At 35.1% G+C, this 16,480-nt stretch overlaps 1 protein-coding gene across 1 annotated transcript; it reads left to right on the top strand.

Annotated features, from left to right (window-relative positions):
• The first annotated feature begins 119 nt into the window (after positions 1-119).
• Positions 120-15,921, top strand: LOC121380384 (protein canopy homolog 1-like). Its single transcript, XM_041509176.1, has 6 exons — positions 120-263; positions 2,548-2,632; positions 5,229-5,344; positions 7,926-8,117; positions 9,794-9,899; positions 10,651-15,921. The coding sequence occupies exons 2-6, from the start codon at positions 2,548-2,550 to the stop codon at positions 10,863-10,865; spliced, it is 714 nt and encodes a 237-aa protein (XP_041365110.1). The 5' UTR covers positions 120-263; the 3' UTR covers positions 10,866-15,921.
• The last annotated feature ends 559 nt before the right edge of the window (positions 15,922-16,480 follow it).

Here is a 16,480-nt window from a genome sequence, read left to right as displayed (position 1 = left end):
TATACTATACTATAATTGTTTTTGAAAATTACAATTATTAAAATGTCATTATTCGCCATCCATTACCCCAAAATGTTTTGTTAATGTTGTATGGAACTTCCGGCTTTATGATGTTGACAACGTGCAGAAATTTCATGCTGACACGTCTGTAAAAAAGATATTATTTTTATTTTATTGATTTAAAAAACCTCAACAAACCCTGCTAAGCCTGAAGCTGCTTTATCCTTGAGTTTCAAGAAGAAGATCACATCTTGAATATTCAGGTAAATATACAGACTCATAAAGCCGATTTGAGTTGATACGATCAACCTCAGGCTCAGGTACGGGTGCAGGGGGAGGGTTTCGGGGATCGAAACCCCTGCGCATGCAAATTTTAAAAATATATTTCAGGGGGAACTTGATCTGGACCTTATAAAATTCGTTCACCACAGTCTAGAACACTCCCTGCACACTAGCCCAAGTACTCTGACTGTAAGAGAGCTAGACGGACATTTGGACATAAATACGCTCTCATTACAGTCAGAGACCAACCTATGTATTTTTTTGGTAATTCCTGACAACCAAAAAGTTGAAAAAGATTCCCGCTCTAATACCACACCAATCCTATGTTTGACGTCAAATACCTTTACATCGATCATTTTCGAGTTAACTGATAAAAAAAAATCCACAAATTAATCACTAATACACATACTACAGAAAGAAATCCGACAGCACCCACATTCAGCTACGCTTCGTGACACTCCGTCGCCATAATTACAAAGCTCAGCGATCTATTTCGAGACGTAGATCACGTGATCGCCCACTGGGCGAATCCGCCTTGTGCAGCAGTTACAGGGGCAGTCTCATACCAAGTGACGTTACAATGAGGTTACACTAATCTAAAACTCGTAAAAGTAACAAACACACACACAGAAACAATATTATATTCACCTTTTCTCCAGGTGAAAAAGTCTTTTATCTACGACTGGTATGCCTGCTTGGTGTGTGTACCACTCTCTGTCGCTTTGGTGTTTGTCGGGCACATGGGGTGGCTGGCAGTTTTGTGGCTATGTATGAGCCTGGGTTTTTTAACTTTTCTAAATTTTATCTCCACAGTTGACAATTGTTTTGTTTTTTTGTGTCCAAGGAACGAATCGTCAAACTACATTGGAGACAGAAGAATAATTCTTTTTCGGGAGTGACAGTTACATCAAAAACATCACTTAATGTCTGTGCAGCACTGGGCCCACCTTTGAATTGTGCACAAATTCCTGTTCTACGCAACCGTCCACTTTTATCCTCGAAACGTTCTTTACAGCATGCACATTCCATCGCAGAAACACAAAACGAAACTAATCCATGTTGTAACGTTGCTTGGTATGAGACGGGCCCCTGTAACTGCTGCACAAGGCGGAATCGCCCAGTGGGCGATCACGTGATCGACGTCTCGAAATAGATCGTTGAGTTTTGTAATTATGGCGACATAGGTTGGTCTCTGACTGTAATGAGAGTGTATAACTGTCCAAATATCCATCTAGCTCTCTTACAGTCAGAGTACTCAGGCTACCTGCACACTAGCCCGAGTACTCTGAATGGCTAGGCAGGATAAACCTCGCCGTTGTGCTTGCACGCGAGGTTAATCTTGATGAACTAGCCTTTTGACAGCTAAAATCCTACCTTTCATTACCATTAGATTTCCCCCAAATCTTGTGCAGACAAAAATGGTGCTCTAGGATCAATCCCTCTCAGTGGGTCTATTGGGCTGTTTATCGTTCCAGCCAGTGCATCATCACTGGTACATGTATACTGAAGGATGTGGCATGTACTATCCTGTCTGGGGGATGGTACATGAGATCCTGGATAAAATCCTGAGTACAGTGCCAAATTTCATTTAAAATATTACTCTGTGTTTTGCGAACTATAGACAGACATTTTCAAGGATGGTTTAAATAATAATATACATGCATACATATATTTTGCTCTGAAGAGCTGAATTTTTGTCTACCACTAAGTATAACAATAATACTACATTGTACATTTAATGTTTAATACCATTATATTTATTATTTTCAAGTTCGCTGATACCAAATATTTCACATTTACATGTATTTAGTACATGTATTTATACACCACAGGAAGAAAGATCACCTCATATGTTTCAGTTTAATACATGTACATAGATATTTATGTAGGTACTATCAGTTTTTTTCTGTAGTGTGTGTGTTAGTGATTAATTAATATGTGAAATATTTGTTATTGACATTAACAAACTGCAATCATGACACTCAGGATTAAAACAATTTGTCCATTGGTAATTTCAATTGAATATGTCAAAACACTTGTCTGTTTGGCATATCCAAAATTATAGATTACATTCTGTTTTATGGTTACTTTTTGTATCAAATTGATTATATGTCCAGAATTTAATGTGCATTAAAATATATTTTCTTATTAATTATTCCCATCAAACATACATATACAGGTACCTGTAAAATATTTGATACATTTGCCTAGATTGTACCTGTACAGGGTATTTCCCTATATATTGTTTTGTTATTGATTTTTCAGATGGATATTCTAGGCACTTCACTTTGTCTTGGACTGTTGGTCTTGCTGGTAGAAGGCAAGAAAGATGGAGATTTGTACTGTACAGGTTCGTTGATTCTTTCATTGTCAGGTCATCACTATAAGTAAAAGAAAACTTTTAAATGGGAAATTCCCTTTTTATTTTCACTGGAGTTAGTGCCTTTTTTTTACTGACATCATATATGATTTAGAAATTATGTCACATCGTATTTGAAACATTACACACTGTTACCACAGAGTAAGATTCTTAACGTTAATAAATCTATGAAAGGAGTTTTGATCATAGATTTAAAGGTAGGGTCAACTCAAACAAGAGCCTTATGTGTTGGAAAGATGCATACCCGGACCACCAACACATACTGACACTTTAACAAATGAAAAACGCATTAATAAAAAAACATGATTATTCCTGCTAACTGGGGGCAGCCATTTTGTTTTGTTTTTGTGATGTCTGGTGGTATAGCTTGGGGCAAAATGATGTCAGCTCCGTCCATCTTCTCTATGCACAGCTAGTGTAAACAAATGCTCTAATTTACGACAAGGCACTTCGCTTTCATCAACCTGACTTGTAAAACAACATAAATGACTTGGTAGTATAATAAACTATTTTAACTAAATATATTTCAGGTTACATCAATAGAATGAAATGGAGTTATAGTATTTTTTCTTTTTTAAAAAATCAAAAGAAAAAAATGCATACTATTAGGCCTATTGATAGGGCACGTTCGAGCAAAAACTACCACGATACCCAAGTGATACTTTTCTTTTCTTTGGGACAACGTAATTGGTCAGTTTTGTGATTTTAGATGGGAAAGTCTACTTAATCAAGGGTTTTACAGAATTACTTACAGTAATAAAGCAGGGCGGTTGGTAATGTCCATTACGATTTGAGGTGTATCTGTGCTGTTATCACACAATACCCTGTGATCTTCATAAAAGAAGCACATCTTTTTAGTGTGTCTAGACACAGTGTCTGGGGACCGTCTGAATATACACCTGCCAATCAGGAACCACAGAAAGGCCACGGAAAGAAAAGACCAATTAACCAAGAAAACACTCCGATTATTGTTTCAGTACGTGGGTTAATTTATGTACAAAACATAATACAGTTATTTCAACACTTTGACAATGGTGGTTTATTTTGTATTGAAAAATAGTATATAATTGGTGTTGACTTACTAGAATGGATATAATTACAGAACACTGCGATGCATCTGCAAAAATCAGGTATGTTTTGTTTCTTCATTTCAAAGACTAATTCCTGATGTGACGCGTTAGGTATTACGTAACCAGCAGCTCGCCAGAGGGCGTATTCACTGGGATGGTACAAAATGGCTGCGCCCGTTATATATAATAGCCATCACATTTAACCGTTTTATTAATTAACTATACGATTATACTTGTTGATATTAAGCAATAATGTGCATTATATATCGTTGAATATGCATACCAGGCCAAATGCCTTAATTGTCCCCTCCTTTAAGAAACTGTTGTTATGACGTTAAATCAAAAACCATTTTTGTAAAACATAAAAGAAGGTATGTAATAAATACAGAACTTCACATACATTGTTTTCGCTTCCTATTTATTGCATTCGTTTATTTTGAACAAGAACATACCACTTGACCGCTACGAGGTCTCGTGATATATATATATTCTTGTGCAAAATAACTTGTGTAATACATAAGAGGCGAAAACAATGTATGTGAAGTTCTGTATTGATCATGACTGCACATGTATATACTGCTGAACCACAGTCAACCCCTGCATTTGCCCACAGCAAATGATGAATCAGCAGTGTTTTTAATTCTCTATGTACAACATATTTTTTCCTTGGACTATACATTGTATTCATTTTCTTTCCAGTGGCATGTGTTTTTGCCGCATACATTTTCTTAATTGCAGGGATTAAAAGTTAACACCACATTTGCCCTGTAGCATTTAAATTTAGTATGCATGTACATGACTTAAGTAAAGAAATTTTAATTTTTATGATTCCACATGTACATACACAGAGATTACTTATCCCAATATGTGTTGAATAGTGAGAAGGAGTCTCGTTAATATCAATTTCCCCTTCATAATGTATTTAACATTGCCTTTGATATACCAGTTGTAGAGCACTGGTTGGAACGAGGGGCCGGAACGTAGCCCAGTGGTAAAGGGCGTTCGCTTAATGCATGGTCAGTCTAGGATTAATCCCCGTTGGTGGACACATTAGACTATTTCTCATTCCAGCCAGTACTCCACAACTGGTGTACGAATGAATGAATGAATGTTTAACGACACCCCAGCACAAAAATACACATCGGCTATTGGGTGTCACAAATGGTAAGTATATGAAAATATTAACTGGTGTAACAAAGGCCATGGTATGTACTATCCTGTCTGTGGGATGGTGCATATAAAAGATCCCTTGTTGCTAATCGAAAAGAGTAGCCTATGAAATGGCGACAGCAGGTTTCCTCTCAATATCTGTGTGGTCTGACGCCATATATCCTTAAATAAAATGTGTTGAGTGTGTCATTAAATAAAACATTTCCTTCCTTCTTTGGTTGAAATGGGAACAGATTCAGTGCTGACATCTCACAAGCTCAAGAACTTAGTATGCATTTTTCACCTTATAGCTATTTTGATAAAAGTTAACAATATTTCTTTGGCAGTTTGTCGCATCGTAGTTGATGAACTGGCATATGCAATCAGTCAAGTCAGTCCAGACAAGAAAGTACAAGTGGGAAGTTTCCGAATTGATCCACAGGGAAATCAAGCACGATACATGGTATGGCATTCTCTTCATTTTTTTCTCTTTCTTTTTAACTTTTTTTTATTGTCACAAGATTATTTTGTCTTGTAAATCAGACAGACAAAATTCAGTGCGTAAAAGAAAAATTAACATGCAATCTTATTTCTTTTCTTGTTTTTTCAATTTCCGTTTTTATCTATCGAGACAGACAGCCATTATTTGAGGTGTAATATATGCTGATATTGACCACTTTAATGTTGGTTTTGCAATTGTGATGTTACACCCATTGTGTTTTAATTACATTACACCACTGTGAATTCTGTCCGGTTTACGTCATAGTAATATTTTAACACCAAATTTACAGATGTGATTATCAGTTGTGTAATGACTTACTACAGACAACCTTCAAGCTAAAGATAGCAGCTATAGCCTGGGTTTTACATCCCGGGAGAATACTATAATTTACAACTTTTTACATCTGTTGTATTACCAGTCTACATGCATATTTCAAGTGCTTTGAGTTTGCATCATAATTAATAAAGAGGAGTGTTGCCAGAAATATTAGAAAATCGCAAACAGTGAGATTGCACCCAAAATAAAGTTACTTAACACCTTAAAGGCTTTAAAGACAGTTAATAGGCCATTCACAATTGTCAGTATTATGTTACTGAACATACAGTCTGTGGTCTGCATTGTATATCAATGTGTGTGTGTGTGTGTTATTGCCATCATATGCTTTTAAACACGTCTGACATGTTCTTAGATTTATTTCTTACATAATCCTCTTTTTTTTTATGTACACTATTATGATGAGAACATGGGGTACAAAAAGGAATGTAAATGGTTTGTTGGTGACTTTTATGGTTGGCTAGAAAAAGTCTCTGCAATTTTTCAGTTTTGCATTCTAAAAATTAATCTTCAAAGCTAGAAACTGTCAGTATATATACATTGTAGAAGACCATGCACCATGATCATCCCTTTGAGCCAGCAATTGTACTGCAATGTCAGAGAGGGGAGTGAATACCTCTTAGTCAGTAAACTGGACAAAAAGGTACATAGATCTGCAGAACATTTTGCAAATTGTGCTTTTGAAGTGTCACAAAGGGAAGGCTGCAAAATGACATTGTATTTTGAAATACTGAGTATGGACAAATTCATCATTTTATACTTGTACGCATATTTAATATTTGACAAAATGACAAATAATCTATAGTTTGAACTCTGCGTTTATGCAAGCCTTGAAATAAAAAAATTTGGTGTACCTGACACAATGTCCTGCACCAAACAATTTGTGCCTGACATAAAAGAAACTGTACCTGTCACAAAACATTGTAAATAAAAATACCATGCAGCAATTAAGGCGATAGTCACCAAATGATGACATTTATTATTGTTATGTACTTACTAGTCTATGATGCATTAATATATGTCCTCTGGTAAAGCTGTATCCTAACCGGCCGCGAGCGACGTGAGCTATAATTTTAGAAATCATGGGTTTCAATTGTTGTATCCTAACCGCACGCGTGTAATCAGTGTCTTGTTTGTGGTAATATTCTAAATTTTTGGTTGCCGAGTGATCTTTAGCATTTGATACACGCAGATTTGTGGACCCTTTGATCCATGCGTCCGAAAAATTGTGATTATACTGCATTTCTTTTTGAAATTTTTTACAGAGCGAGCACGTCATAAGTATAACCTCACATTCAAACTGTAGCCACAAAGAGGCATTTGTTTTAACCAAACCCTCCTTTTGCCATTTTAATTCAGTGCTAGATTTTGAGATACTACTCTGCGGGATATTCGTTTGGGAATTTTTGGGGCAGGATTTAATCGGCGGCTGCCCGCTGCGGATACCAGGAACAGGGACAATTGATTTGTCATTATCGGTACCTGTCTGTCCTTTTACAGCAAAGACTGAAATTATTTTGTTCAACATCCTTTAATTGTTAATCACGAGGCAATTTGAATTGCAAACTTTAAACGAAAACGCCACAGGAAGTATACGCTAAGTACGAAAGGTCAATTACTAATATGCGTGACATCACTTTTTACAATGTAAGTTCCCGCAAAATCGAGACTATGAAAAATCCTACTAAACAGGTACACGGACTGTAGATGAACTTCGTGTTGGACTGTCAAGTGCCCCGCAAACCGGTTCGAATCCCACTGGTATACATTTGTGTTTTTTCATTCGTAATCAATATTTTTTTTAATCTGTGCATTAAGTGTATTCGACTCCAAAACAGCCGGCTTTTACTACAACGCGAGCTTCGGACATGATGACCGGCACAATCGACATTGTTACTGACAAGTTACAAATTTGTACCGGACAATGACCGTGACCGGCCGCTTATTTCAAGGCTTGTTATGTTTTCAGTTTTGATTTCTTATTACAGAGAAACCCCTCTAAACCGGACACCCTCGGTACCAAGTAAAATGTTTTGGTTTTAAGAGGTTTCCAGTTTAGAGAGGTTAATGTCTGCACTGATTTTTAAAAAAGAAATGTGGAAAAATGTCCGGTTTTGGGGGAATTCTGGTTTATAGAGGGTCCGGTTTTGAAAGGTTTCACTGTATTTAATCATCTGATCGCATCATAACTTATTTGTCATAATTCCAGGTTCCATACGCCAGATCAGACGTTCATATCACAGAGATGCTGGAACAGGTGTGTGACAAAATGGGCGACTATGCCGAGATGACCCACGATGGCCAAACAAACATCGTTCGCACTTCGGCGAGGGATGGAAAATACATATCATTAAAAAAAGTTGATGTGAACCCAGATTTACATAAAAAGTTAAAATTTTATGTAAGTACTATTTTATATACATGTACATGTATAAAATATACTGGAGTACATGTACTTTTATGTCTCTATGACAGGGGTCAAATTTTACGCTATTCCACAAATAGTAAATTTCAAAACGGAATAGTAAAACAATTCTTCCAATATTCCGTCATGAAAGTGAAAATAAAGCACAGAATATCGAAAATCGCCTGCAACTATTCCGCTTACGCTTTTTCTTCAGCTACATTTTTTGAAGAACAAATCCTCTTGCACTACTAAGACCTTTTTCATGCACTTACCGGTATAAAATAAACGTCTTTTTGATCAAGACTAATGTTTGGAGTGAGTTCATTTGTAATTCCAGCTAGTATGCAGTAATGCATAGATTGGTATATAAGCAATTGTTCATTACACAATGTTGTACAGGGCGACGTAGCACAGTCAGGAAAACTAGTGGTACATTAATAATTGAAGGGATAGTACATTTTTAGACAGAATAGTGTTTTTTGAAATTCATTATTCCTTTGGGATAGTGGTAAAAAAATTAAAATTTAAATCCCTGTATGAAAGTTAATAATAAAAAAACGTTAATAGTAGGAAGAATCTCTGCTTTTATTTTAGGTGATAGAATATATATATTATGCTCCGAATCATTAATTTGTGTGAAATAACTACAATGTATTCATTCAGAAAGTGTTTATGGTCAGATTATCTGGTAGTTCATGATGCATATTAACAGTAAGATCCCAGTGCTATAACTGTATAAACGCCTTATCAGAAACTTGTTCCAGTATTGTGTTTTTAGCAGACAGAAAATCTTATTTCTAAAGCAGTGCTAAGTTATGTGAAGTTGATGGTATCAAATGATTGTCATCAAAGTATCAAAATAATCATATATCACAAACCAAATGGCCTTAGGGGCGGGATGTAGCCCAGTGGCAAAGTGTTCGCTTGATGTGCAGTCAGTCTAGGATTGATCCTCGTCGGTGGACCCATTGGGCTATTTCTTGTTCCAGCCAGTGCTCCACAACTGGTGTAACAAAGGCCATGGTATGTACTATCCTGTCTGTAGGATGGTGCATATAAAAGATCCCTTGCTGCTAATCGAAAAGAGTAGCCCATGAAGTGGTGACAGCAGGTTTCCTCTCTCAATATCTGTGTGGTCCTTAACCATATGTCTGATGCCATATTACTGTAAATAAAATGTGTTGAGTGCGTCGTTAAATAAAACATTTCCTTCCTTCCAAATGGCCATAGTTTCAAATATGGTTAGGTGTCATCAACTAAAGATTGCTTAGAAAATACATGTATGTGTATTCTGACTTGAATTTAGTATATATGTTTTTTGTAAGGAAGATGTACATGTAAATGTCTTTGTATTAATGTGTATTTTTAAGCTCCTAATATTATTAATTACACTAGGCAGTTTTAATGATTTTATGAAAAAAATGTTTTCATGTTTTTTCCACAGAACACCTTTGAAAAATTGACATACATGTATAGGAAATACCTATTTCTGATAATTCATTCACTTTTACTTCGAAGTTAATTTGATACTGTTTGTCATTTTGTTTAGGTCGCTACTTAATACAACAACATAGACTTTACTGTCTATAATGTATTTACTTTAAAAAAAAATGTATTCCATTTATTTATCTTTAATGTTTTTTTTGTTTTTTTACTTTTTTGATAACCAGTGTGAGTCAGTGTTAGAGGAACATGAGGATGATATTGTTGGTCTGCTGAAGAAGGAAAATATTCCAAACACCAGTCTGGAGAGTATTCTGTGTGGAGAAATTTCAGGTAAATAGACATTTCTTACTTCAGCATCATCACGCTTGTATGCTCAAGCACACCTTAATTTCATCTATAAAGCAGTTTTTATTGTCCACCTATAATTACATTTATAGTAACAAGATGCCTTCCGCTGGTTGTTTGAAAAGAACCTACTTCAACCCCAACTAGCCCTAGTGTTTGAACATCATTAACCTGATTCAGGGAACGTTTTGTTTTCAAAATCTTTATTAGCGATATTTCTAGTCAATTAGAAATGGATTAGTAAAGTTCTACTGTTTAATGTTTAAAATTGTGTCGAGATCTCTGAAATTTGCATAGCGAACCGCGATGCGATACTGAACAAAATGTTCCATGTGATTTAGTGATTGTTCACTATGTACCATTCAGAACTTCTTTTTGTCAATAAGTCCAAGCTTTGCTCATGATTTTTCCGATAGAACGCAAATCACTCACCTGGCCTGGTGCTTATAAAACTTTTAGAGTCTAGACTCGAGACTCTAATAGGGTCTGAAACACTGTCATGGCGACGTCATACAAATTGTATGGATGTGATGTCATTAAAGATTGAGCTTGGACACTAAAAGTTTTATAAGCACGGGTCCTGGAACTCGCCTAATATTCTCAACCATGAAGCACGGATTATCTCTAGCTAACATCAAGCTAAAGAAGTCTGACTATTTCATTTTAAAAACACAAATCAACCAAGATCAGTCAAATATTTGTTCTTGTTGACAAGATACCATCTTTTTTATTTCAGCGGCATGCTCCGAAAAACAGCTCAGTGTTCCACTGGCTACAGGACTGGCAGAGGTAGATACGATGCCCGAAGAAGATGAAGAAAAACCAGACGAAGATGCAGACACACCCGATGAAGCTGGCGGTGTTGACAAACAAGAGGAAGGTGATAAGAAGGAAAACGAGGGTGACGATGAAGATGGTGCAGACGAAAATGTTATAAAGGAGGAATTATGAGTTCTAATGTCTGAAAGATTTTTTAATTATAAGATGATAAGTAGGCGACCAACTTGACATCTAAACATGGAAACACTATCTATACAGGGTGTTAGTTGATATGTGCAATTTTTGAGAGTTTTGTAAATATATGATTGTAACTAAGCATCCAGTTGATATTCAAAATATAGTGACACTAACAGTACAGGGTTTTAGTTGATCTGTGCTATTTGGGTTAGCATTTTCTAACTAGATGTGTAAAGTCATTACTAGGGGGTCTAAGCATCCAGTTGATATATCTAAACCATGGTAACATTTTCCATACACAATTTTGCTTAATATAAATGAAGAATCATGAGCGCTTTTGTTTTTATCCTTGTCCTTAATTATTCAGCTGTTTAATATCTAAAACCATGGTGACTCTAATCAGAAAGGATTACAGTTTATAAACAACGAAATATGTTTGCTATATTTGATAAATTTGTACTCCTAAGGTCTGAACTATACAAAGACTCCAGTTAATATCTAAAACCAGGGAACATTTTGTTTGCCAAAAATTGATTAGTGATATATCTAGTCAGTTGAAAATTGATTAGCAACTACTGTTTAATGTTGTAAAATGTTTTAGCAATCTCTGAAACTTGTGTAGTGAATCGCAATACGATACTAAACAAAATGTTCCCTGAAAATCTGTGGTAACACCTATCCATACATTGTTTTGTTATAAAGGAGGAATTATTTGTGCTATTTTTGATAAGTTTATAATTATGAAATCTTTATTAGCACTAAATTGATAACAAAATCCATTGAAAACTTACATATTTAAGATAGTTATCAGGTACTCATTTGTATTTTAACTGCTTGGAAAATTTACCCTTTTGAAATATAGGTTAGATAAAATGTCATTGTTAGCAGTTGTCTGTACTTATATTAAAAATCTGTACTTATATTAAAAATCTGTACTTATATTAAAAATCTGTAACACCCACCTCACCCCCTGCAAAAATATTTTTGTTAACTAATTAATAATAGACAAACTAAATGCTCACAATACATGTTTTAGACATTTAAAGTTCAAAATATCCTGGTGGTGGATTAGGCACTGTTCTTATGAACATTTTAGAGTCAAGACTCAAGAGTCTAATAGAGACATGGCAACACCATACAAATTGCACGCATGTGTGTGATGTCTTTAAATACTTAGTCTGTACTAAAGTGTTATAAGCATATCCCATATGATCATATATGTATTCATAGACTACTGTCTCTCCTCTATCCCTCAATAAATACATAAAATAAAACACATTTACCTAGAGGGTCTTGTAAGCAAATCAGATATTGGGAAAATTCCTGAATTAACGTGTAGAGTATGATGCCTAAAAACAGATGATGATACATCAGAGAGAACACGTTATGCCTTGTGCTTTCAAGCCTTATGCCTTGTGCTTTCCTTAGTATTTTTAATAATAAAGTAAGCTAGATACATATGAAAATTTAAGAATGTGATTAAGAATTTTGATTATGTTGTACTAAGATTTGTTTCATTTAGACATCTCTTTTTAATTTGCCCTGTAATAACCTTGTTTTTTAAACAAAAATTACAATTCATGTAGAAGAAAAATAAAAGTTAATTTTTGTTTTCGCCTTTATGAAGTAAAAAGGCAAGATATGGGTATTATTTTTTAATGACGGTGATAATGATGGTGTCATCTTTTGCATTTAGCTCAATGTTAAAATTACTCATTTACATGTAGCTCCATCAGTCATAAACTATTAGTCCTACATCAGTGAAACTTGGTTTATAGTCACATCTATGAATATTCTTTTCAATGCATGTTAAAACAATTTTGAAATTTATTAAATTAAACTTTTAATTAAAGTTTTTTTAAACATACATTGCGATGGTTTATGTGGGCAAGTTATTTAATTCAGTGAATTTTTTTTTTTTAATTTTCATTGGTTTAACATTTTGGGTTTAGCAAGTTTCATATTGTCATCCATTTCAGTGTTTGTTACAATGTATATCACTTGTTGAAAAAAAATTTCTGTGAAAGTTTTTCTGCATGCATGTGTTAAAATTGAGTTTGTTTATATTTATGAGAGTTGTATGTTACAGCATATGTTATTTGAGAAATGTTTTGAAATAATATTTATGCAGTTTGTGAACACTCTTAAGATAAATGCATTTATGGTATATGAATTTGTAGGTTGATCTTCATTTTTTTTGGAGTCCTGTCAGTTTTTCTTGGCTTTTTATAATCAAAAATATTCTTATTACAACGAAAACAGATTTTTAATTTTAAAAACCCAGCCGTGTACGTGGGTATTTTTTTGAAAGAAATTTGATAATGTCAAGAATGGGGACATAGGTTATTAACTTAAATTCAGTATTTGTTAATGCGCCATTTGTTACATTTGGCAATTTTGAAATGGTTTTGCCATAGGTAAAATGCTCACCCATGGCAAGTTTGAGCCTGCATGCCTACAGCAATTTTAAAACCATAATTTTTGCAGCAAATGCAAAACCCCAAAATTATGTATTTAACCCATGGCAATCATTTTAATCCATAGACGATCAAATTCAATTGGTAAAATCCCGACATAATGAAATTCATACTGTAACTACAGTAACTGCTGTTGATGCTGCTGTTAAGTTCAAGTTCTGATGTGTGCATACAATGTACATATATACCTACCTACATAAATACATTCGTATACACACACTTATACACACGTTCTTATGCATGCACACACTTATACACACGTTCTTATGCATGCACAAACTTATACACACGTTCTTATGCATGCACACACTTATACACACGTTCTTATGCATGCACACACTTATACACACGTTCTTATGCATGCACACACTTATACACACGTTCTTATGCATGCACACACTTATACACACGTTCTTATGCATGCACACACTTATACACACGTTCTTATGCATGCACGCACTCATGCACTCATACACACATGCATGCACGCACAAACGCATGCATGCACTCATACACACATGCATGCACACACACACGCATGCATACACACACATTGTACAATGGCAGTTTTCAAAGTGGCCTCCGGATAGAAAAGAGTAAAAGAAGTACCGGATTTTAGATAGTCTCTCAGGTTATATGTATAATGGTTGTACATGTATCTATATACACATCCGTATGTACATTGTTTAATCAGACATACTTTATACATCTCTTCACATGTTATACATGTGATCTAACATTACATATACAAGTGTCCACATGTTATACATGTGTGTGAGTTAATATCTGATAAATTTGCATATCTGTTAAACTGTATTAAATGTGTGAACTAAAATGTTTATCATATACATATGTACCATTTTGTTTGATTGCTACATGCATATAACTTGATTCATTGTGCATAACTGTGACACAGTTTTAGTGAAGTTATATAGATCACCAGTTTTTACTGTGTTAATATTTTCCCCAGTTTGGGTTCATTTGGATAATAACCATTTACGAATAAAAGAGACTATGCCCAGTTTGTAGCCATTAGAACAGGAAGTTAATTAATCTACTCACTCATAACATTTCTGGGTAATAAAACCTACAACCTACCGGTCCAACCAGAGAGGACTATAGGTTTCATCTCCATCCGTCTGTCTGTGTGTCCAACCAGAGAGGACTATAGGTTTCATCTCCATCCGTCTGTCTGCGTGTCCAACCAGAGAGGACTATAGGTTTCATCTCCATCCTTCTGTCCATCCGTCCATCTGTCCCACATACAGTTTTCTGGATGTTTTTTTTAAACAATGCCTTAAAATATCAAACTGAAATTTGTGTATAGCTTTGTCATGTTCTATTACAGATCAAGTTTGACTTTCATGGCGACATACCCATTTTTCACAGTTATGAATTTTGGAGATACAAACATTTGTTGGGCTTGGAGGATGACATAACGTATTGCTTTAGCAGTACTCACAGAATACTTGTCATCTCACTTGTAATAATATATATATATATATATTAATTCTTGTCTGTGAAATAAATAAAAAATTCAATTTGTGACAATCAGCTGAATTATATCTTTACGTTCAGGCATTTTGGAAAGTAGAAGTACAGTGTATATGAAGCACACCAGAGCCAAGGCGACAGTGATGTATGTGTACGGTTTGCTTTAGAATCTAGGCCATATTTTCAGCTTGTTACCCGATCCCGAAAGTGGGCAGGCTGACTGGGCCTTCTAAATCTTCATCTTGTACTTCAATAAAATTATGTCATCAAAAACAATTCCTGATAAGGGGCCATCTGTAAAGTACGTACACACAAAATCTAGGATTTTTTTTAACACCCTTCCAAATGTACAACTTTTGTAGATTTGATTGTTACTCCCCCTCCCCATGAACTGTCATTCTTCCGTAGTGAAAAAGTACAATAGATACAATTGACAGCTTGCCATATATACTCTGTCAGTGAAGCCCCCTCCCCGTCTCCTCTCCTGCACTCTCTTCATATGTAATACTCCCCATCTCTCCTCAGGGTGTACATACATTTGGGATGCCCCCTTTATATATGACTAAATAAAAATAATTGCTTGTCTCCTGCTGGTATATGCTGAAACAACATAATTTTGTAGACCGATGAGAAACGTTTTGTTTGTTGAAAATTATGAACATCAATGTAGTGTTGTACAATTTGTTTTTGGTACTAATTAAACCCCCCCCCCCCCCCCCAAAAAAAAAAGAAAAAAAAAAAGTATTAGGTTGGCAGGTTAAAATTAGGATTGGTCAGAAAACCAGAATCGAACAATATTTTATGTTACACCTGGTAAGTTTTTTGTTTTGTTTTTGTTTTTTGTTTTTAAATTAGTCTATAATTGCTTTGTTGTCCTCGACAGGAGCTAGCCTTTTAGCGTTGATATTCCAGGAGCCATTGGTGCATCATATATTACGTGTCTGTGTGGATGCTAAACGAACAAAGACATTAGTAAAAATGAATCAAATACATGTACACATTCCATCCAATTGCATGTATTTTGTATGTATGTATTCATTCTTCATCTTGTTTTGCCATAAACAATTGTTCATTATCAACTGCAATGCTTTTGTTTTAATTAAGCAATGAGTTTTTGAAGTTTCTTATTACTAGATCAAGAATCCCATATTTTATAATTATTAATGCAGGTCTCGAAATCTGCCAATAAGAGGGCAAGGCCATTTGGCCTCGACCAATGTGGAGATTAAGGGCATAACGATCAAAAGTGAGGGTAACAACGTAAATGTGAATAAGTATCTTAATAAGTACATAACAGCACTCATTCGAGATAAATAAGTGTGAACAGTTGTTGCCAAAATATCAAAAATATTTTGGTGAGACAAATGTAATTTGTAAATAACACTTGGTTTCATTTATTTTTCGTATCATGTAGCATTACAGGATAAAGAAAATAGCAGGTTACTGTCTTAAGATATCAACTTTATCTTGCTCATGGAGCCCAGTGGTAAAGCTCTCGCTTGGTGCGCGGTCGATGTGAGATCGATACCCGTTGGTGGACTCATTGGTCTATTTCTCGCTCCAGCCATGAATGAATTAATGTTTAACGACACCCCAGTACGAAAAATACATCGGCTATTGGGTGTTAAGCTATGGTAA

Source organism: Gigantopelta aegis, chromosome 2 (genome assembly GCF_016097555.1).
Source record: "Gigantopelta aegis isolate Gae_Host chromosome 2, Gae_host_genome, whole genome shotgun sequence".
NCBI lineage: Eukaryota > Metazoa > Mollusca > Gastropoda > Neomphalida > Peltospiridae > Gigantopelta > Gigantopelta aegis.
The sequence above is the reverse complement of the archived record's forward strand: the minus strand, read 5'-3'. Positions and strand labels throughout refer to the sequence as shown.

Coding starts and splice junctions, on each gene's coding strand:
- LOC121380384 (XM_041509176.1), top strand. CDS start 2,548: ATGGATATTCTAGGCACTTCACTTTGTCTTGGACTGTTGGTCTTGCTG. Junction 5,345..7,925: donor GAAATCAAGCACGATACATG/GTATGGCATTCT, acceptor TCATAATTCCAG/GTTCCATACGCCAGATCAGA. Junction 9,900..10,650: donor TCTGTGTGGAGAAATTTCAG/GTAAATAGACAT, acceptor TTTTTATTTCAG/CGGCATGCTCCGAAAAACAG.